General features: G+C 53.3%; 2 protein-coding genes across 2 annotated transcripts in view; one reads left to right on the top strand and one right to left on the bottom strand.

Annotated features, from left to right (window-relative positions):
* The window catches only part of P2RX3 (purinergic receptor P2X 3), a 26,924-nt gene extending 23,162 nt beyond the window's left edge, over nt 1-3,762 (top strand). The window contains exons 9-12 of the mRNA XM_024749217.1: nt 2,124-2,217; nt 2,489-2,554; nt 3,137-3,214; nt 3,633-3,762. Of these exons, the coding sequence (XP_024604985.1) occupies nt 2,124-2,217; nt 2,489-2,554; nt 3,137-3,214; nt 3,633-3,746 (352 nt within the window). The 3' untranslated portion in view covers nt 3,747-3,762. The remainder of the gene's footprint in view (nt 1-2,123; nt 2,218-2,488; nt 2,555-3,136; nt 3,215-3,632) is intronic.
* A 6,196-nt stretch (nt 3,763-9,958) lies between these two features.
* On the bottom strand, nt 9,959-14,009 carry PRG3 (proteoglycan 3, pro eosinophil major basic protein 2). The gene is made up of 6 exons (XM_024749130.1): nt 13,939-14,009; nt 13,426-13,560; nt 12,669-12,982; nt 11,850-11,981; nt 10,920-11,028; nt 9,959-10,118 (listed from the first exon to the last, which is right to left on the bottom strand). The coding sequence occupies exons 2-6, from the start codon at nt 13,484-13,486 to the stop codon at nt 10,060-10,062; spliced, it is 675 nt and encodes a 224-aa protein (XP_024604898.1). The 5' UTR covers nt 13,487-13,560; nt 13,939-14,009; the 3' UTR covers nt 9,959-10,059.
* Nucleotides 14,010-15,358: the final 1,349 nt, after the last annotated feature.

The raw sequence follows: 15,358 nt of genomic DNA, 5'->3' as shown, positions 1-15,358 counted from the left end.
GGACCGGGGGAAAAAAAAAAAAAAAAAAAGGACGACTGTGTGCAAAGATGCAGGCAGTTTAAAGGAAGCTAGGAGCCTGGGAAGGACCAGAGCAGCCACCACAGGAAGGCTGCTACCAGCTAAGCGGGCAGGGCAAGGAGAGGGAGCAGTCACAGGACTGGAGAGGGGTTGCACCCGACAGGCTCTGGGCCTCAGGAGGGAAGTCAGCAGAGGAACTGGGAGAGGAAAAGCCCTCTCCCTTCTTCCCTCCCACCGTCTGGTTTCCTGTGGGTGCCTCCCACTGGCTGAACCCAGCTGGAACCAGAGGGCAGGAAGGAAGCAGTCTTTGCAGACCAGGCTCCCAGGCCCCACAGAGAAGGGCAGAGACTGGGTGTGGAGGGGTGGGCAAAATGTCCAACATGGGAATCAGGAGAGCACCTGCCTCGAAGGGCTGGTCTCAGGGGTCACCCTTCTCGCTAACAGACCTGCAAAGGGGGCCTGAGCAGCCCCATTTTATAGGCGTGGGAAGTCAAACCCTGAGGGCTAAGTCCCCTAAAAGGCCCCACACAGCCGGCAAGTGGTGCAGCCAGGATTTTAACTCATTTCTGCCTGAGCCCGAAGTTCCCTGGCAGCCAGAGCAGACAGTGGCCGATACTTACAGCGTAAGGAGGCTCTTCCCCACCGCAGATGACCTTCCTCCCCTGCCCGTGAGCTCTCCATTATGTATCCCCTTGGGCTCAGCACTTCATTCTCCCTGCTGGACAGTTTGGAAGACAAACATCCCTGGGAGGGGCGTCACGTCAATCACGGAACACTTCCAGGGAAGGAGTTTCTCAGACTCCCTCTTTGTGCTGGGAGAGGCCTGGGACTGGCCTGGGAATCTCTGGGGAGTGGAAACACTGAAAGGGAGGCACCGAATGAGACCGATGTCGATGCCACACAGTTACAGAGGTTTCTGAGTTCGTTCTCGACCATCCTCTCACTTAATCCTCACCATTTTCCTGGGATGCTGGCATCAGTAGCCTGTGTTACAGCTTTGGGACAGTAGCCCAAAGAGATTGCACTTTGCTAATGTTAGAGTTTCGCCCGTGGTGGGCAGAGCCGTGTAAGGGGAAACGCACTGGCTTTAGAAGCCAAAAGCCAAATGCAATTCGAATCCTTACTGACTGTGAGACTACAGGAGGGTCCCTTCACCCCACAGGCATCTTCCAAATGGGGGTATGAACACCCACCTCACTGTGTTTGGTGAGAATTAAATGCGATCATTCTTATCAGTCTCCAGCACGGTCCCTGGCAGCCAGCAGCCCAGGCAGAGAAGGTACAGAGGACCAATTCTTGAACTGGAGGAAATCCAGCACCAGGTCTCAGCCAGCTGGGTAACCCTGGACCAGTCACTTAACCCCTGGAGCCTCATGTGAAAAACAGACAGTCACATCCCTCTCCCACAAGTTTGTGAGATGAGGTGTCTAAAGACACTTTCTAAAACTGCTCTAGAAATCAATGTATTTTTTCAGCAGTATCAACACCAGTGAGCATTTCCGGAGTGCTTACTTTGTTCCAGACACTATTCTAAACCTCTGACACACGTGGTTTCATTCAATTTTCATGGCAACCCTTCGAAGCGGGACTTCTGTATTATTCCCACTCACAAATGAGGAAATTGAGTGTCAGAGAGGTTAAGCAACTGGCCCAAGTTGCACAGCTGACAAGTGGCAGAACCAGGCTTTGAACCCAAGTAGGCTGAGAAGCCTGTGGAGAGGGGAGCCCCTGCCGGGCCCTGGGATACCCAAACAAAGAGAACTGAAGAAGCTTGGAGTCCAGCTGGGCTCCAACTTTCATACACCTCAGAATCATTTAGGGACGTTATTTAAAAGACAGAGTCCTGGGCTCCACCCACAGAGATGCTGATTCCGCGGGTTCAGGGTGGGGCCTGGAAATCTGCCTTATTAACAAACCCCCAAGGTGACGCCTGTGCAAGGAGGGGTTCAGCTCACCACACAGGGAGGACCACGGCAGGTGTCCCACCAAACCATCAGTAAGGGTTGCTCGGTAGGTGAGGGTCATAGGGCTCTAGAGGCCCCTGAATTTTCAGGCAAGAGAGACGGGAGCCCACAGTGGGACCCACCTTCCCCTCTGGCCTCCAGGTTTGCCAAGTACTACAAGACGGAGAACGGCAGTGAGTACCGCACGCTTCTGAAGGCTTTCGGCATCCGCTTCGACGTGCTGGTGTATGGAAATGTGAGTCCTTGGGCCAGGCAGACATGGGGGATAGGGGAGGAAACCTGGACCCATCCTGGGCCCTAAAGAGGCTCCTCTGGGGGCAGGGTCCTGCCACTGACCAGCTCTGAGACCCTCGCTGGTCACATGTCCACAGCAGGTGAGGCCTGCTGATGCACCAAGAGCCCTGCAGGCTTCAGGGTCTTCCCGGCAGGGGGTCCAAGCTCCACATCAGGCCTCGCCCTGGCCCTGTTGGGGCTGTGCCCACTCACCTGGGTCTTTGCGCACACAGGCTGGCAAGTTTGACATCATTCCCACGATCATCAGCTCTGTGGCAGCCTTCACCTCTGTGGGAGTGGTGAGTGCAGCCCCTCTGGGTTCAGTCCGGAGGCCACTCAGGGTGCGGCCCAGGCTGGCAGGGTTTGGGCAAGCGGTGACCCTCTCCTTCCCAGACGGTGAGCCCAACCTCTTGCCCTCACCTCCCTGCTGGGCCAGCCCTTGCGTGAACATCTCCAGTCCTGGAGAGCTCACTCACTCCACGGCAGCCCCCCACCCGCTACAGAATCCCCGTTCGCCACTGTGTAGGGGGGCGAGGAGACTCCAGGGTTCCCAGACCTGAGAGCCCGGTCAAGGAACAGAGCCCAGCTGGCAAGGTGGGGACAGAGTCCCTTCCCCAGGGACTTGGACCCCCGCGGTCCCTCTGCTTCTCTCACCAAGTCCTCCCTCTGCAGTCTGGTCTGGGCTCACCCCAGGAGCTGGGGAGGTGGGTTCTGGAGATATTCTGCAAGGCCCCTCGATGTTTTCCTAAGAGGAACCATCAGTCAGGTGTCTCTGGAGGACTCACCCCGACCCCAAGGGCAGTCCCGCCTGCCGCCCGTGCTTCCCGCTGCGCTGCCCCCGCCCTGCAGCCCCGCTGAGCCGCCCTGCTCTCCACCTCCAGGGGACTGTCCTCTGCGACATCATCCTGCTAAACTTCCTCAAGGGGGCCGACCAGTACAAAGCCAAGAAGTTTGAGGAGGTGAGTCGGGGAGGGTGGGGTGCGCCCACGAGAGGCAGAGGAACAGGGCAGGGAGGGGAGCCGGAGCCCAGACTCTCAGGGGCCCACCTCTTGGGGGCCTCTGAAGGGGAGTTCATTGGGCCTCAGTGCGTACTGGGGATCCCGACAAGAGGGGCTCTGGCCAAGAGTGGGCTCTGTGGTCATCGTCTGCATCCACTCACTGTCCCCTCTTTGCTTCGGGGAGGGACAAATCCTGCTACTGGTTGGCTCAGGTCTGTTTGCCCTTGAGGTGCATGGGAAGAGTCTTGGGGTCACAGACTTGCTCTAGCTCCCCTATGACCGGGCTGCGAGCCCCAAAGGCTGAGTCTGTCCCACGGGGGCCCATAGGAGGACCCTGCCCACAGTCAGAGCACAATCATGCCAGCCCTTCTGCCTGCAGGTGAATGAGACCACGCTGAAGGTCATGGCCTCGGCCAACCCCGTGTACCCCAGCGACCAGACCACAGAGGAGAAGCAGTCCACGGACTCAGGCGCCTACTCCATTGGCCACTAGGGCCTCTTCTGTGGGCCCCACTCTCACCCTTGGGCTCCAGGCCTCCCAACAAAGGGTCCCACCTGGGCAACGGGGATGGGAGAGGGGAGAGGCTCTCATTTTTGCTGCTCACCCCTTGAGGCCACAGCCGGGACAGGTGTCTGGCCCTCCCACTGCTCTACAGACACGTCCTGTTCCCACTAAGACCTCAGTCTCACCTTCACCCCTCGCCTCACCCCTCTGCGCTTCCCAGAACCCCCAGGGCAGTGGTATGAGTCATCCCCTTCTGAAGAGTAGAGCTAATGATAGGAATAACTAGTGGCCACAAGGGCCTCCCAAATGCCAGACACTTTCACACACATTATCTCATTTAATCCTTAGAATAATCCTACGAGGTAGATATTAGCTTCCCTATTTTGAAGACACACTGAGGCTCAGAGAGACTGAGTCGTTTGCCCCAGGCCACACAGCCAGGAAGCGAGAGAGCTGGGATTTGGACCCACGTCTGCCTAACTCCACTGCCCACACCCCACAAGGAGAGAATGAACCCCCGGGGAGCGTCTGCCCTGCTGCTTCAGCCTCCTCCACCTTGACCGTGATTAGTTTCAGCTTAGTCAAGAGTAAGCCCCATGCTGTCCCCAGGAACGCAGGCAGGCCCCGTTTTAGGGGAGACCAGTAGGACTGGGGTGCGGGGTCTCTCTCTGACTTGGGTGGGTCCCAAATTCAGAAGGAAATAGGAGGTGTAACTCTCAGTGAATTCTTCCTTCCGTCTCCCCAAGCGAGAGAAGAGGCCATTCTCATTTTCTCTGGGACCTCCACGAGCTCATACATATTCCAGGCCCCTCACTCCGGTAGCCCAATTAGGCTCCCCCAGGGCGGGACAGGATTCCCCAACCTGGTGCCCTGTTCCAGGAGATCAGCAGGTCTCTTCCAACACGTCGACGGAAAGGTCCGGTGAGACCCAACGCCCGGCGAGCAGCCGGTCAGCAGGCCAGTCCCCGCAGGGCCCTAATGAGGTGGTCGGTCCTCTAATGGCAGAAACTAAAGGGGCTTTAGGAACCATCTTGTCTGATTCTCTTGTTTACAGATGAGCAAACTGAGGCCAGGGAGGGAAAATGACTCGTCCAGTGCCACGCAGTTAGTGGCCCAAAGAGAACCAGGTGTCCCACCACTCAGGGAAGGAGGAAGGAACAGGCAGCTGGGAAGGCTGCCGAGAGCACGCCAAGCCCACCCCGTCTTCCTTTGCCCCGACGCCCCCTCCCCTTCTGGGCTCTTCCACAGTGGAGGCCCAGAAATCTCACCAGGGCAGAGATCAGGAGCAGATCCAGGTTTTATGAAGCCTGAAGCATATGCAACGTGGGTCAGCTTTTAGGATTAGAAGAGGCTCAGGCAGGTGAGTGGCCCTGGAGTGTAAGTCTCACTAGCTTCATGGTAAATGCCTTGGAAAGGTTGGCTCACAGGCCTTAGCAGAGACGAGCTTAACTGTACACGGAGGGCTGGCCCCTCTACAGAAGGTGCAGGGCAGCTCGGGGGGTAGTTCAGGAAGGCCCAACCCCTCTGATCCCCCACCCCAGGGAGAGAAGCGGTGAGATTACGCCACATGAGGCCCATCACCCCTTTCTCCACTCTGCCTTCACCCCCAGCCCCATCCTCAAGAGGATGGGGTAACACCTCCCCATGGGTGGCCTAGGGAATCAGGCAGCATCCAGAGATCTGACCAGCAGAGACATCAGTGAAGGCAGTGCTGAGCTCTCCCACCAGGAGCCCCAGTGAATCCAGCTCTCCGGAGGATAGGCTGAGGCTGGGGTCACAGGGATGCTCTCTGAGGAGGAGACAGAGGCAGCTCTGTCCTGCAGGGACCCTTTCCTCCAGACTGGGGTGGTCCTCCTACGGGCGCATCAGCCCGTCCTGAGACTGCCAGCCCATCCCCAGCCTGAGCTCCTGTACGTGTGAGCCCGATGTTGTCTTCCCCGTGGCTGAACTAGGTTATGGCTCCCTGTGCAAGACTTAGGGCTGATCTCAGTAGTAATACCAGTAACTAACTGCATCGCGTGTGCTCAGCACAGGCACCAACACAATCACGTGACCCCTCACACCAACCCTGGTAAGCTTGCTATGGTTTGTCGTTAATCCTAGAAATAGAAAAAGAAATTTGCAACGCACGGACATTTGACCTGAAACCCACGCTCATTCCTAACAGCCCGGCATCAAAGCTAACGTTTAGTGATAACTCACCATCGCCAAGCAATGAGTTAAATGTGTGACAGGCATTGTTTCATTCAACCCTCATTTTATAGAAGAAACTGAGGCTGAGTAAGGTTTTAAAATGGAAGTGGTAGAGCTGGGACTTGAACCCAGACCGTCATGACTCCAGAGTCTGGGATCTTGACTGCTGGGTCATATCTGCCTGGGAAAAACTAAGAAATCTGTTGGCACCTTCTTTTCTACATGCGTTAGGCCAAAGCAGATTTTGGTGCAGTAACAAGTTAATTGTGAAACCTCAGGATTTAATACAACAGCGTAGGTCGGCCAGCCCCTTCCACCTGGCAGCTATGCCATCTGAGATACATGGACCCCCAGATCACTGTGGCAAGGAAAGTGAGAACTGGAGGATCATGGATGATCATAGGGGATCATATAAAGGCCAGGTCTGGGAATACTGGGGAATATAGTCTTCCTAGGTCCCCAGGATGAGAAAACTGTGAGCACAGCACTCTCTGTTTCATTAGCTCCTTTCTAATAGCTTTTCTTCTCCACAGCCCCCCGCCCATACACACTAACAGTTACACACATTTTTCCCTTCTGTGTTCCTCCTCACAAAACCTTGTTCTCGGCAAGTTACCAATCAATCTTCCAGAGGTATTAATAGACAACACACTCAGGAGTTTCTTGTCCTAAGAATATTTGCTTTTTAATCAAGGGCTTCAAGTCTGAAAGGCCTTAAACAGCCAAAGGAAAGAATATATAATGGTTGAAACTGAGGCCCACTAACAGACAGCACTGGACATTTGAAGGACATCTTTTCTACCCTGGCCTGCCTCAAGCAAGCTTCAGTCTGGAAGGGTCTGAGCACCACCCTACCCCACCCCTTTCTCCTCCCTCCCTCTACCTCTGGCCTTGGCTGGCAGTATATTTGGTTACTGGGATTAGCTAGAGCCCATTCCCCACCAAGGAGATAAGTGGAGGCTGATAAGAGGGGGCTTGCCATTCAGCAATTCCCAGAAATACCAGTCCCAGAGCTACCTGTGCAGAGCTCATCCTTCCCACCCCCCACTGCTTCTGCTTCTTTTAGAAGCACAGCATCAAGATTACCTCTGGCCTTGGCTGGCAGTATATTTGGTTACTGGGATTAGCTAGAGCCCATTCCCCACCAAGGAGATAAGTGGAGGCTGATAAGAGGGGGCTTGCCATTCAGCAATTCCCAGAAATACCAGTCCCAGAGCTACCTGTGCAGAGCTCATCCTTCCCACCCCCCACTGCTTCTGCTTCTTTTAGAAGCACAGCATCAAGATTAGCTTGTTGCAGTACACAGTGCAAGGACTTGGGTAGGGGCCTGACCTCAAGGCAGCTCCCCTTCCATGCCCTTGGGGAGACTGACATGCTGGGATTAGGAGCTTCCTGACCCAATCTCTATCCAAGGCAGATGGATAGAGTCTACTGAGGACAGGCCTCACCTAGAGGCAGTTCCCAGGGCCCAGCACTGGTGAGGTTCATAGCAATGTCAAGGCCCCTTCTCCTGTTGCCAGAGCCCTGCTCGTGTTCAAGGGGCTCAACCCTGCTGCTTCATCACCAGCCACTTCCCCTGGGGCTCTCCGATCCTGTCCTGCTCCATCAACTCCAGCATCTTTAGAAACAAAGCATGTCTGGCAAAACTGGATTTTCTGTTCCAAAAACTCCACATCTGGTGGGAACGTAAATTGCTACAACCACTATGGAAAACAGTATGGAGGTTCCTTAAAAAACTAAAAATAGAACTACCATATGATCCAGCAATCCCACTACTGGGCATATACCCCGAGAAAACCATAATTCAAAAAGACTCATGTACCACAGTGTTCACTGCGGCACTATTTACAATAGCCCGGACATGGAAGCAACCTAAGTGTCCATTGACACATGAATGGATAAAGAAGATGTGGCACATATATACCATGGGATATTACTCGGCCATGAAAAGAAACGAAATTGAGTTATTTGTAGTGAGGTGGATGGACCTAGAGTCTGTCATACAGAGTGAAGTAAGTCAGAAAGAGAAAAACAAATACCGTATGCTAACACATATATATGGAATCAAAAAAAAAAAAAGATGTAGACATAGAGAATGGACTTGATGACATGGGGTGGGAGGGGGAAGCTGGGGCTAAGTGAGAGTAGTAGCGACATATATACACTACCGAATGTAAAATAGTTAGCTAGTGGGAAGCAGCCGCATAGCACAGGGAGATCAGCTCGGTGGCTTTACGATGACCTAGAGGGGTGGGATAGGGCGGGTAGGAGGGAGGCTCATGAGGAAGGGGATATGGGGACATATGTACGCATATGGATGATTCACTTTGTTGTACAACAGAACCTAACGCAGTACTGTGAAGCAAGTAAACTCCAATAAAGATCTATTAAAAAAAAAACTCCACATTTCATCAGATAGCTGTACAGATACACACACACATACATGCACAAAGGTAGACCTGTACACAGGTATGCTCAGACACACTGACATGTACACATACTCCCAAAGACACTGGCCAAAGACACAGCGGTACACACATATGTATGCATGTGCAGATTCAGGAGTATAAGGTACAAAGCTACACAGATACACACACTCAAAGATGGACACAGACATACAGGCATATCCATAAATAGAGATGTATAAAACGTACGCACAACACATAAACACATGCTGACTCACACACAGATTTATGCATATTTACAAATATAGATTCACATATACACAGGTATCCAAAGACTGACTCTTGTACACACCAAGATACATATACACACGTGTATGTGTGCACCCCCAGAAATACTTGTACGTTCTCCCTGTGCCCCATGTAGAACTACACCCCCAAGAAGTCTCTCTTTCTATCCCTCTCTCTCTCTCACAACCCGGGGCTCTCTGTCCTCTGAATACCCAGTTTCCAGTCTGAGTTTCTCGCTTCATCAAGCCCAGATCCTTCCTGGAGCCCAGCCTGGAACAAAGTTAAGAGCAGCAACAGTGTTCTCTCTCAATGTCCCCAGGATCCGAGAAAATGGGAGAAGCAGAGGAGACCTGGGACTGTAGAACCAGCATTGGAGCCACACAGCTACAGATGCCCTGACTTTGGCCCCAAGGCCCTGGGATGATGGGCTTCCCTGTTGGCGCAGTGGTTAAGAACCCGCCGGCCAATGCAGGGCACACGGGTTCGAGCCCTGGCCTGGGAAGATCCCACATGCCGCAGGGCAACTAAGCCCGTGCGCCACGACTACTGAGCCTGCGTTCTAGAGCTCCTGTGCCACAACTACTGAGCCCACGCGCCTAGAGCCTGAGAAGCCCGCGCACCGCAATGAAGAGTAGCCCCTGCTCGCTGCAACCAGAGAAAGGCCTCACGCAGCAACGAAGACCCAACTCAGCCAAAAATAAAAGTTAAAAAAAAATAATTTTTTTTAAAAAGGCCCTGGGATGAGAGGCAGCTCCCTCCTGAGAATGCGGCCCCTCTAGGGAGGGGAGGTAGGCTGGGGACCAGGGAGGTGATGAAGGATTCGGGGCACAGTGAGGAGGACAGCCACCCTCCTGGGAATGGAGTGGGGAACCATCTCAGAAGAAGTTGGGGCCTCTGAACTCACACACACAGGTGGCTGGGAGAGTGGAAAATAGGGGCCATTATCATAAGTGAAAAAGACACAGGTCTCGAGAAGCCGGCCGCCCCGAGAAACTACTTTCTCTTCCCCCCTACGTGGTTACCCCAGGTGGGACCTCAACGGTCCATCCAATTCTTGAATCGGCCACAGAGCCTCCATTTTGGAAAGCCGCCACTCCCACCCCGCCCCGCACACCTTACTGAGTCCAAACAGAGCAACAGGGTCAGTTCCCCACCCCCTCACTGCTCCCTGCTCCCTACTCCAACATCTTTTACTTTCCTCAAAGTCCCACCCCACTCCCCACGAAACCGGAGTGAATGCTTCCAGGATTTTCCAACCCAGAGTCCAACTCCTCTGAAGTGCTCAATGAAGAAACAAGAGTCAGGAGATGCTGTTGGAAGGCTGACTTTAAGATCCGGAGAGGGTGGGGACAAGTGCCAAGGGTAGGACAGAGGCCACCAGGAGGGCGTGAAGGGAGGATCTCCGTGCCTCTGGCTTAGAAGGCGCAGACGAAGGGCAGACGACTTCGGCATCCAGCTCGTCGCCACCGACCCCCTAGCGGTAGAGAGCACAGCGCTGTCAGCTGCCCACCTGAGTGTGGCCTGTGCTCCCTCGTCCCCTCCTCAGGCACCTCATATGTCATCTTGGCCTGCCATAGTCATGATCCGATGGCCACAGGTTTCCCACACATCCGGACTCGCCATTGATCTCTTCCCTTGCAGAGGCGATGTGCTGAGTGCTTTATACGGACTATCGTTTAATCCTCACAATGACTCTCCAAGAGGTCGGTGCTATCATCACTCCCGTTTCACAGATGAGGAAACTGAGGCTTAGTGGGAGTGATAACTTGCCCGTGTCTCAGCCGGCGAGTGGCACAGCTGGCGTGTGACTCTCAGCCATCTTACTCTAACCCATATGGTCCAGCCACTGTAATAAGTTCCTTCACATCTGGCAGCCGTGCTGTTCAAAGCTGGCAAAGTCAGCCACCCTTAACTCCCACACCTTCACCTCATCCGTCATCCACGCCTTACAGTCACATCTGTTCCCCCCATCTGTCCCATATTCACTCCTTGTCGCCATCATATCAGAGGAAGGAAAGGAGTCCCCAGGCCCTGAGCCTAGCTTTGCCTGGGAGGATGGAGAGTCCCCATCTAGCCCCTGTACCGGAAGCCTCATCACCTGGTTTTGCTCTGAGGAATACCTACCTATCAGTCCTCCTCACAGACAGGGACATTGGTTCTCCAGTTGGAGGGAGGGTGTGGGTTTGGGGAGGTGTGTTCAGGCAGCTCAAAGGGACATGTGTGGGAGTCCACCTTACCACCCCTTCCCCTTGGCCTGGTGCCCGGGCCCCCTCACCATTGGTGCACAGGGCCACACAATGGCCTCTCCCATTCCGAGGTTGCCCTGAGGCCCAGTATCCAAAGTTCCAGTAACTGCCATCAGTCCAGTAAAACTTCTTGTACCACTTGAACGAGAGAAGAGAGAGGCTGGGTCAGAGGGTGGAGGTCCAGAGAGACAGACAGATTCTGGGTCTCCAGAAAGCCCACTGAGTATCCCTTCCTGAACACTGTATATACAATCTCCTCTCACTGCCCACCTGGCTAGGATACAGTTGAGACCCACCCCTGAGGGTTCGCAGGCAATGACAACGGAAGAGCAAGCATCATTTCCGGCTATCACACTTCTCGAACTTCGCTGTGCACACAGATCTCCTAGGGATCTAGTGAAAAGTGCAGATTCTGACTCAGGAGGTCTGGGACGGGGCCCAAGATCGTGCATGTCTAATGAGCTACCGGGTGATGTTGATGCTGCTGGTCCGTGAACCACACTTGAGTAGCAAATATAATGGCCCTTATTTGTCCACAATCCCAAGGCCACTCCGAGAGAAGGACCCCACTTTAGACATGGGGAAAATGAAATTTGGAGGCAGTCATTCAGCTAGTAAGGGACCAAACTAGATATAGAATCTATCTCCTGACGCCAGGAGTGTGCTGGTAAACGTTTAACAACCAGCTTTGGGGGAAGGTGAGAGGCTAGAGGGAAGAAAGAAACCTGATTTGTAATCATTGTCAATTTCCTTGGTGTAAATACATCCACCATGGCAGATTTCAAGCTACAAGCGTGAAGCCACTGAACATGGAGTTAGGAAGAGAGGCACTCAATCATCAGTTCTCCTAAGCCGGTATGAGCCAGCTTCAGCTGCTGGATGAGTCTTGATGCCAGCAGGTGGTCCCTTGAGGCAATCAGAAAGACCTTCGTGTACCTGGGAGTTGGCCCCTCGCTTACCCAGCCCTTGGCGTAGCCTCCAATCCAGACCTGTCCTCGGTTAATGCTGCTGACCCCGCACTGGATGCGATAGTTGAAATTATAGTTGTGGATGGAGACGAGGTTGCCTCGGTAGCACCTCCTGCATATATTCTGCAGAGAGAAGAGGTGGGGTAGAAAATTCACTGGTTTCTCTCAAGTCCCTGAGTCTCCAGGAGAGACCCCCTCATCCCTTTCCAAGTCAGAAATCAGGGATCTATTGCCCCCCTGAATCCCGTCTCTTGTTCCTTTATCTGGTGTCAGGAACTTCTTGCAGAAAAGAATAATAATACTCAGAATAACTACAGCCACCATTCACTGAGAGTTTACAATGAGCCAGGGACTATTCTAAATACTTTCCATGTATTATTTAAATCCTCACCACAACTCTAAGAGGTGGTACCATACACCTCCATTTTACAAATGAAGATCCAGGAGCCCTGAAAGGTGAAGTGACTTGCCCAAGTAAAATGGCTGGCGACAAGCAAAGCCGGGATTTGGCACAGGCATATCTTATACCAAAGCTTTTTATCTAAACCAGTGGTTCTCAAAGTGCGGTCTCCCGACCGACAATATCACCACCTGTGAATTTGTTATAAATGCAAACTCTTAAGCCCCAGACTTGCTAAATCAGAAGTTGAGGAGATGGGGCCCAGAAATCTGTGTTTTAACGAGACTTCTAGGAGACTCTGATGCATACTCGGCCTGGAGAGCCATTAGTCCAAATGATAGGGAACAGAAGGTTGGCTCCACTCTTGTCTCCTCCACCTGGTCCCCGATAGTAGCCTCCCTGCCATTTACCTGAGCTTTCCAAAACTTCCTCGGGGTCCGCACCAACAGGAAGCGGCAGGTCTTGCACCCAGGGCTGCCTGGAAGCTGAACTGTGTCCTCTTCCTTAGGGCACTGCAAATCCTTGTCTAGGGCAGCTGGGTCTGACTCCATGGCCCCCTCATCTTCAAACGCATCTTGATAGCTGGAAGCCACAGCGTCCTCTCCCTCTGACTCAAGTGCTCCATAATTCAGGGCCAGCTCTCCCTCCTGTTCCCCCGAACCTTCCAGATCCTGGCTCAGGTCAGCCTGTGTCTCTCTGCTGCCCAGATGGGAGGCGTCATTCTCTGGAAAGAAGAGGTAACCTGCCATCAGGCCGGGCTCTCTGTTCTTCCAGGACCACGGACAGCTCTGATGGCCCCACTCAGCCTTCCTAGGGACGCCATCTGGAACCAAGACTGGAAGGACCCCTTGGGGGTTGGGCAAGCCAGGATTCTTGCATCACACACCCAAAGGCATGAGAACCTGGCTGACACCACATGTGGGGTATTTTGGGAGTGGGAGGCAGCACCTGTGAGAAGCCCTCATCTTCGCAGGTGGGTGTTTTTCCTTGCAAAGGAGCCCTGACGGAAAGTTCAGGTCACAGTTCTGAGTCCAGGAGAAATCTAACTAGAGGTGGGCTGGGTCAACTGAAGAGGGGAGGCTGTGGCCCTGGCCCACAAGAGCAAAAACAGATGCAGGAAAGAAGAGAAAAGAGAAAAATGGATGAGGAGGGAAGGGGAGGACTTACCCAGATTAAGAGCAGAAACTGTCCCCAGCAGGAGAAGGGGCAGAAGCAGGGAGCATTTCATATCACCTCAGTCTTGTGACAGGGACACAGCTTCACCTTCCCTCCTTGGGGACTTCTCACGAGTCTGCACGGCCCCTGGCACACAGTGGAGATGCAGTGTTTGCTTAACTGGTGGCTTACAGGGCAAACTAGAGAGCTTCCTTCTCCCCCACTGAACAGACCCTGAGCTGGAGAATCAAGAAAGGAACAGGGGGTTGTCAGCTCAAGTACAAAAGACCCTTTTTCCTGAGAGCTCCATCACTGTTCCCTGGGGCAGCACTCAGCTCAGATGCTAGCCACCGTGGGAACAGGTCTGCTCACACTGAGGGCCAATTTCACTCACACTGGGGGTGAAAGGGGAAGGATAGTGGCCATTATGGTCCTAAGGACAGGCCTCCAGGGTATTTGCCATATAGGGTCCTGCTTCCCCCAGCCCTGGACCTCTCCTTCCTGGGCAGCCGAGCGGGCACTTACGTCCTCAGAGTCCGGAGTCCACACTCTCAGTGCCTCTGGCTGCTGGGTGCCAGAGGCCACCCTTATACTGGGCTTTTGGGGAAGTGGGAAGAAGCCAGGACGATTGCCCCAGGCTTGGGCTGGGGGGCGGGACAGTGGAGTTGATAAGAGGTTTGCTCAGTCCTCCCGCCCTTGGGCCCTGCTCTCTGCTGGGACTTTAGGGACCTGCCTCTTGCCATATGCAGGTGCCCAAACACCCTAGTATGCTCAAGAAGGCCCCAGATGACGACTGTCCAGGCACGATTATCAGCACCCCTAAAGGGTCCCAGTCTGAACAATACTCCTTAGCCCTAGGAGCTGCCTTCCTCCGGTCAATATTCCAGTAAATGAAGTGGAGAATCCCAGGGAGTGGGAGACCACAGGAGAGGAGGTAGGAGATGAAGGGGAGCCTCAGCCCTTCTGAGCTCTTATCTAGACCAAGTACTTTATGTGCATTGCATCCCTGAAACCTCACCTTCCTAACCTCAGTCCCATGAGAATGTATGATTAGCCCTACTGCACAGATGTGAAAAATGAGATTCAGAGAGGGAAAGTGACTTGCCAAGGTTATGCAGGAAGTGGGGGAACTGAGATTTCTAAGCCTTTGGGGCTCCCAACATGCTCTACTCACCCCATCTCTCTCTCTCTCTCTCTCTCTCTCGCCCTCCCTCCTTCACTCTCTCCCTCTCTCTCACTCTCCTTCTCCCTCTCCATCTCTTTCTTATCTTTAAGATGTGAAAAACTTTTGCTCCTTCCTTTATGCTGTGGCTCTAGATCAAGTTTCTCAACCCTTGCACTATTACTATTTGCAGTCAAATCATTCTTTGTTGAAGGTTGGGGGAGGGGCAGTCCTGTGTCTTGTAGAAAGTTTAGCAGCATCTCTGGGTCTCTACCCACTAGATGTCAACCGTGCCTCCCCAGATCATGTCACTCAGAAATGCCTCCACACATTTTCAGATGTCCTCTGGAAAGAAAAAGTACCCCTGTTGAGGATCACTGATCTAGAACATGCTATTTTGTCCAACCTTGAGGCATATCTTTCTGGCGGGGAGGCAGCAGCTGGAATGGAAACCTTCATGCAGAGTCATTCAGATGCTCTGTGGGCCAGCCTCCCCGCACCACCCCGACTCCCCATCTCCCACCAGCCCTCTGTCACGACCAAGGTCAGGACTAAGGGGAAGGCGCTTGCCTCAGTTGCAAAATTCAAGGGGACACTGAAGAACTCAGTGGTCAAGATAAATAAATATTTAATGCCATCTTTCTTAAAAATCAGAATCTATGTAAAGCTACCATGATGAACAAAACGTCAAAATATTAATCAATCAAGTTCCAGCCACATTCGCTGCAATCCAAGGACAGGCCAGCAAGTGCTGAGCTTTGATTTTGCCAGACATCACTGCCA

The sequence above is a fragment of the Neophocaena asiaeorientalis genome, unplaced genomic scaffold (genome assembly GCF_003031525.2).
Source record: "Neophocaena asiaeorientalis asiaeorientalis breed wild unplaced genomic scaffold, Neophocaena_asiaeorientalis_V1.1 scaffold43, whole genome shotgun sequence".
Lineage (NCBI taxonomy): Eukaryota > Metazoa > Chordata > Mammalia > Artiodactyla > Phocoenidae > Neophocaena > Neophocaena asiaeorientalis.
Note: the sequence above shows the minus strand (reverse complement) of the source record. Positions and strands in the feature narration are given on the sequence as shown.

What these genes read in the sequence shown, in the direction of transcription:
- PRG3 (XM_024749130.1), bottom strand. Translation starts at nt 13,486, where the DNA reads ATGAAATGCTCCCTGCTTCTGCCCCTTCTCCTGCTGGGGACAGTTTCT. An exon ending in GGAAGTTTTGGAAAGCTCAG is followed by an intron (nt 11,982 to 12,668) that starts GTAAATGGCAGG and finishes TTCTCTCTGCAG; the next exon opens with AATATATGCAGGAGGTGCTA. An exon ending in TGTGGCCCTGTGCACCAATG is followed by an intron (nt 10,119 to 10,919) that starts GTGAGGGGGCCC and finishes CTCTACCGCTAG; the next exon opens with GGGGTCGGTGGCGACGAGCT.